A 6,359-nucleotide genomic window follows, 5' to 3' on the forward strand; every position below is an offset into this window, starting at 1 on the left:
GCCGCTGCTTTTGCTGCTGTTGCTGCTGCTAGTGCTGCTGCTGCTGGTGCCGCTCAAAAGGCGGCGGATCCATTGTTGCTCAGCCAGCCAGTCAGTGACTGTCTGATTCAGTTGCTGCTGCTGCTGCTGTTGCTGCCGCTGCTGCCGCTGCTGCCGCTGCTGCCGCTGCTCCCGCTGCTGCTGCTGCTGCTGCTGCTGCTGCTGCAGCTGAACTAGAGACGAGTCAAGGTCACTGAGGGACCCTCCGTTCTCTCGGAGGGTTCCTTAGACTGTCTACACATTTTAAGGGAGCAGCGGCCCTACCCAAGTGTTGCTGCTGCTGCTGCCGCTGCTGCTGCTGCCGCAGGTCGTTCAGCTGCCGACGCTGCTGCTGCTGTTGCTGCTGCTGCTGCTGCTGCTATTCGGGCAGCTGCCACTGTTGGCCCTTCTGCTACCACCGCCGGTGAGTCGACCAATTGTCTGCATGCAGCAGGTCTTGCTGCAGTTAAACGCCAGGAGCAGGAGCAGCAGCAACAGCAGCAGCAGCAGCAGCAGAAAGCGCGCGGCGGCCTGAGAAGGTTGGGATTCAAAGGCTGGTTCCGTCAGTACCTTCTTCTGCTAAGCAGTAATTCACTGGCTCTCTGCTGCTGCTTTTGCTGCTGCTTCTGCTGCTGCTGCTGCTGCTGCTGCAGAAGGTAGTGTGCCTCTTTCAGGTGTACATACACTGCGGTGAGCCGCACCGGCCACCACGCAGCAGCAGCAAAAGCAGCAAAGGAAGAAAGTGAAAAATAATAATTAAAGATAATAATAAATATAATAAATAAATGCTATTCTTAATGCAGCGAGTCCTAAGCCCTGCAGCTGGCCCGGCCCGGCCCTGCGCCTCCGGGTCTGCTGCTGCACTTTGCTGCTGCTGCTGCTGCTGCTGCTGCTGTGTTGTTCTTGTTGGTTTTGCTCAGTGGCCCTTCTGGGCTGACAGAAGATCCGCAGACGGACTGATGGAAGCCAGAGCCGCTGCTGCTGCTGCTGCTGCTGCTGCTGCTGCTCGCCGCGCTGTTGCTGCTGCTGCCGTCTCGCTGGCTTTGTTGCTGAGACACAGACAAAGAAGAGCCTGCGGCTTTTGCTGTTTATTCCAACGGCAACTCCTGCTGCTGCTGGTGCTGCCCTCCTGAGGCTACTGGCTGCTGCTGCTGCTGCTGCTGCTGCTGCAGCGAGGCTCACGCCGGCTGCCAGTGAGCGGCTGGGAGCGGGCGGCCGCTGCAGCAGTAGCAGCGCAGCAATTGTGTCTTTTATTCCTTTTTAAAGTTGCAAATATATTTTAACTTTTAAAAAATAAAAAGAAATACTTAAAAGCTGAATAGTCCCGCAGACAGCAGCAGCGCAGCGGGCGGCCGCGCGGGAGCCACTGCAGCAGGCAGCAGAATACTGCAGCAGCACGAGCAGCAGCAGCAGCAGCAGCAGACCGCTTTAAAGTCACTCAAATATGGCTTTTTCGGTGCTTTTAATATATTTAAATATAATATATTGTCAAGTTTTAAATATAATAAAAGAAAAGACCAACAGGGGGCCCCTGGGGCCCCCGCCAGATCTGCTGCACCAGCGGTCACCTCTCTGCCCCCGGCGCTGCGGTGAGCAGCAGCAGCGGCAGCAGCAGCAGCAACAGCAGCAGTAGCAGCAGCAGAAACAGCCATATCAGCAGCAGCAGCGGCAGCAACAGCGGCAACAGCTGCTGCTGCTGCTGCAGCAGCAGCAGCAGCCAGGGTCACCTGCGGGTCACTGCGTGTGTTTGCTGCTTTTGTCTTTTTGCATTTAATTCATTTAAATGAATTTATTTCTTTTTTTTCCTTTTTGTCTTTTTCGACTTTTTCCCAGCTTCGCAGCTGCATGCATGCATTTAAAATACCTAACACTTTACAAGTACCTCCAGCAGCAAAATAAATAAATAAATAAATAAATAAATAAATAAATAAATAAATAAATAAATAAACAAATAATAAATGATGCAAATATAAATTTGGATAATAATAAAAAGTACAAATTAAAATGCTGCACAAACTTTGTTGCTCTTTTGCTGCTGAGCTCTCCCCCTTAAATTTCTCAGTGGCTCTGCTGTTGCTGCTGCTGATGGTGCTGCTGCTGCTGCTGCTGCTGCTGCTGCTGCTGTAGGTGAGGCAGCTGCTACTGCTGCAGCTGCTGCAGCTACTGCTGATGCTGCTGCTGCTGCTGCTGCTGCTGCTGCTGCTGCTGCTGCTGCTACTGCAGCACAGCAAGAGCGGCAACGACAATGTAGGTCTGCTGCAGCAGCAGCAGCAGCAGCAAGAACAATTCAAGTCAGCTGCTGCTTTCTTCTGCTGCTGCACCAAAGGAATTTCTGTAAATTCTTTGTTAAACAAATTAATGAAGAAATACTTAAAATGGCATTTGCAAGAAAACGTTTCAATAAAAATATAAATAAATGCAAAAAGCCTTCTAGAACTTCTTTAAATGGTAAAATTTCATTTTTTAAATTAAAAGAACTGCAGCAATTCGAACAACAAGTGCCAATTTGCTGCCAAACGAAATAATTAAAAAATCAAATTTTGCAGCAGCAAATTAAAATTGCTTTTTTACTTTTGCTGCAGTTTGAAACACTGGGAAGCAGCGCATGCAAAATTTGCAAAAAATATAATTGCAATGAAATATGATTTAAAAGCAATTCAATACAATTAAACAGAATTCGATATAATCAAATATAATTAAATATAATTAAATGCAATTAAATATAATTAAAATATAAGTAAATGCAATTAAATAGAATTAAATATCATCAAATTTGATCAGAAGGAGGCAAATGCATGCGCAAGCATGCGCTGCATTTTTGTCTCCAAAAAGACACCAAGAGGGTCAAATTATTTTTATTTTTTAAACAAAATAAAATTAAACATTTATAAAATATTTATAAAACCTTTATAAAACAAAAAGGAACAAAAGGCGAACATTTTCCAAACGCATGCGTTTTTCCGCAGCTGTACAGACACCCGAGCGGCCGCTGAGGTGTACAGACACCCCGGCCAAGTCCCGGAAACTCTTCGCTTTTTTACTTTTGCATTTTTATTTATTTATTTATTTATTTATAATTAAATGCATTTCTATATTTAAATCTGTGTATACATAATGTAAATACAAATACAAATACCACTATAAATATAAATACAAATATTAATATAAATATAAATACAAATATAAAAATAAATACAAATATAAATATAGATATAAATACAAATATAAATATAAATATTAAATCAAATATGTATTTAATTAGTAAATCCCTTTCTGTTGTGCTTCCCGTTTGCTTCCTTCTATTGACTGAGACCTAAGTAGCTGCTGCGTCTGCAGCAGCAGCAGCAGCAACACCGCCACTAGAGCACAGCAGCAGCAGCAGCAGCAGCAGCAGCAGCAGCCACACCAGCAGCAGCAGCAGCAGCAGCAACAGCAGCAACACTGAGCAGTGAATGGTAGCAGGTGGGGACAGTGGGGCCCCACAGGCAGCTTAGGGGGCCAAGGGGCCCCCAATTAGGCAGCTCGACAGACATGGAGAGCAGCAGCAGCAGCAGCAGCTGCTGCTGCTGCTGCTGCTGCAGCAGAAGCAGGTGACCACTGGTCACAAGCCCGGCTGCGCAGTGACTGTTGCTGCTGCTGCCGCAGCAGCCATTGCTGCTGCTGCTGGGCTGCTGCTGCTGCAGGTCTTTGCCTGCATTTGCTGCTGCTTTCGACAAATAAAGCAGCAAAAAATAAAACTTTTTAAGTAATTTAATTTAAAATGTTTTTCTTATAAAATTAACCGGGGGGCCCCAGACGCAGCAGAAGGCGGCTTTGGCGGGCCCCACGGGGCCCCCCAGCTGCCACCGCAGCAGCAGCAGCAGCAGCCACAGCAGCAGCAGCAGCAGCAGCAGCACCAACAGTACATTAATAATAGATTATGAAAGTTGTGTATGGGCAGCTGCGTGAGCTGTCTGTACACCTCACCTTGTGGGCCTCCCGTCCCGCCGCCTTCTGCGGAGAATCATTTTCTCAAAGGAATTAAGTTATTTCTTTTCATTTATTTCTAAAATGTTTATTTGATTTATATTTTGGGCTGCACGGCCTTTTTTGTGCTGCGGCAGCAGCAGCAGCAGCAGCAGCAACGGCTACGCAGCAGCAGCAGCAGCAGCGGCGCTCGCAGCAGCAGCTCCGCCTTTCCCCACTTTTGCCCTGCAGCTGCAGCAGGCCCTTCTAGTACTGCTGCAGACATCGATGTTCTTCTTTGAAGCAGCACTACACAAGCAGCAGCAGCAGCAGCAGCAGCAGCAGCAGCAGCAGCAGCAGCAGGTGGGAGCCTCTGATGAATCGGCGGCGGCGCCACTCAACTGCTGCAGGGGTGAGGGGCCCCTCTGCAGACAGCAGGGGCCCCTCTTTAGCCCAAAGACCCTTGCGAGACTTTGGGGGGCCCCCGGGGGGCCCCCCAAAGTGGCCTCCTGGGGGCCCCCCTGGGGGCCCCGGGAGCCCCCCCCTCTTAAGGTCGGGGGGCCCCCCTCAGTTTGAAAGAAGGGGCCCCCCAGGGGAGGGCTGGGGGCCCCCAAGAGAGGTCAGGGGGCCCCCAGTTTTGCTGCATAGAGAGGCTGGGGGGCCCCCCGAGGGGCCCCCCAGGCGGCTGTACCCTATTCTGAGGGGCCCCCCAACCCACGGGGAAGGGGGGGCCCTCTGGAGGCCTCCAGCGAAGAGGGGCCCCCCTACAGATGAGGGGGCCCCCCAGCGGCTCTGTGCTGCAGCAGCTGCAGCAGCAGCAGCAGAGGAGCAGCAGCAGCAGCAGCAGCAGCACAGGAGGCGGGTCATTCTACAGGAGGCCCCAAGAGCTGCAGCAAGAAGCTCCCATAGTTGTGCTGCTGCACCTCGCGGAGAGGCAGAAGCAGCAGCAGCAGCAGCAGCAAGAAGTGCTGTAGCAGCAACAGGGGACGCAGCTGCTGCAGCTGCTGCAGCAAAGAACAAAGCTGCAGCGCACAGAGAAGCAGCAGCAGCGCAGCAAACTCGACAAGCCAAAAGGGAAACAGCAGCAGCAGAAGCAGCAGATGCTGCAGCTGGCAGCAAAAGGAGGGAAGTGTCCCGAAGAGTTGTTGCAGCAGCAGAATATGCGGCAATAACAGCAGCAGCAGCAGCAGCACCAGGTGAAGCAGCAGCAACAGCAGCAAAGCGAGCCGCAGCAGCAGCAGCCACTAAGTCCGAAGTAGCAGCAGAAGGAAAAGGATCAACGGAGATTAGTAGAAATACAGGGGCCCCGAAAACAGCAGCACCAGCAGCAGACGTGCCTGCTGCTGCTGCTGCTGCTGCTGCTGCTGACACTAAATCAAGCCCAGCAGCAGCAGCCGCTGCAGCAGCAACGCCAGAACCAGCGTCAAATGAAGCAGCAGCAGCAGCAGCAGCAGCAGATAAGTTAGCAGAAGGAGCTGCAGCAACGGACAATCGCGCTACGGCGACAAAAGGGGCTGCTGATAGACCAGCAGCAGCAGCAGCAGGCAGAGCAGCAGCAGTGGCAGACAGAGCAGCAGCAGCAGCGGGAAGCCCTGCTGCAGCAAGCAGCATAGCAGCAGCAGAAGCTCCGCCGTTGACAGCAAGGCGAACTGTTGTGCTGGCCTCTAGGGCTCAAGCAGCAGCAGCAGCACGTGCAGCAGCAGCAGGTGCAGCAGCAGCAGCAATAGCACCAGCAGCAGCACGTGAGAAGCAGAGCGGATCCCATGCATCAACAACGGAATCACCTGCTGCTGCTGCTGCTAGTACCGCTGCTGCTGCTGACTGTGCCACACCACGTGCAGCGGCAACAGCTCTAACAGAAGCAGCAGCAGCAGCAGCAGCAGAGACCTCACCAGCTGCAGCAAAAGCAGCACGAGGAGGAGCAGCAGCAGAAGCAGAAACCCCCGTTGCGCCGGGTCCTGCAGCAGCAGCAACAAAGACACCAGCTGCAGCCACACCATCTCCAGCTCCAGCAGCAGCAGCAGCAGCAGCAGCAGCAGCAGAAGCAACTGCACAAAAGCCTGCTGCAGTTCGCCGCAGGAGATGTGACTGGAGCGATGCAGCAGCAACAGCAGCAGCAACACAAGAAGCAGCAGCACCTGCAGCACGAGCAGCACCGATGCGAGAAGCTGCAGCACCGGCAGCAGCAGCAGCAGCAGCAGAATCCCCAGTAGCAATGGCCGCAGCAAAGCCAGCAGCAGCTGCTGCAGTAAGCATCATCGGGCTAGGGATCTTCGTTTATGCAGCCAGCAGAGCTTATATGTTTGGAATAGAGCGTTTAGGGTTTAGGGTTTGGGGTTTAGGGTTTAGGGTTTAGGGTTTGGGGTTTAGGGTTTAGGGTTTAGGGTTTGGGGTTT

The 6,359-nt window shown here is 51.9% G+C and overlaps 1 protein-coding gene across 1 annotated transcript; it reads left to right on the forward strand.

Moving 5' to 3' along the window:
- Nucleotides 1-4,339: 4,339 nt before the first annotated feature.
- Nucleotides 4,340-6,211, forward strand: ETH_00034835 (uncharacterized protein; the record flags this gene model as incomplete). Its single annotated transcript, XM_013379688.1, has 1 exon — nt 4,340-6,211. A coding segment is annotated over one exon (1,872 nt), but the record flags the coding sequence as incomplete, so codon positions are not given.
- Between the last annotated feature and the right edge of the window lie 148 nt (nt 6,212-6,359).

This window comes from Eimeria tenella, genomic scaffold (genome assembly GCF_000499545.2).
Source record: "Eimeria tenella Houghton genomic scaffold, Eth_scaff380, whole genome shotgun sequence".
In the NCBI taxonomy this organism is placed as follows: domain Eukaryota; phylum Apicomplexa; class Conoidasida; order Eucoccidiorida; family Eimeriidae; genus Eimeria; species Eimeria tenella.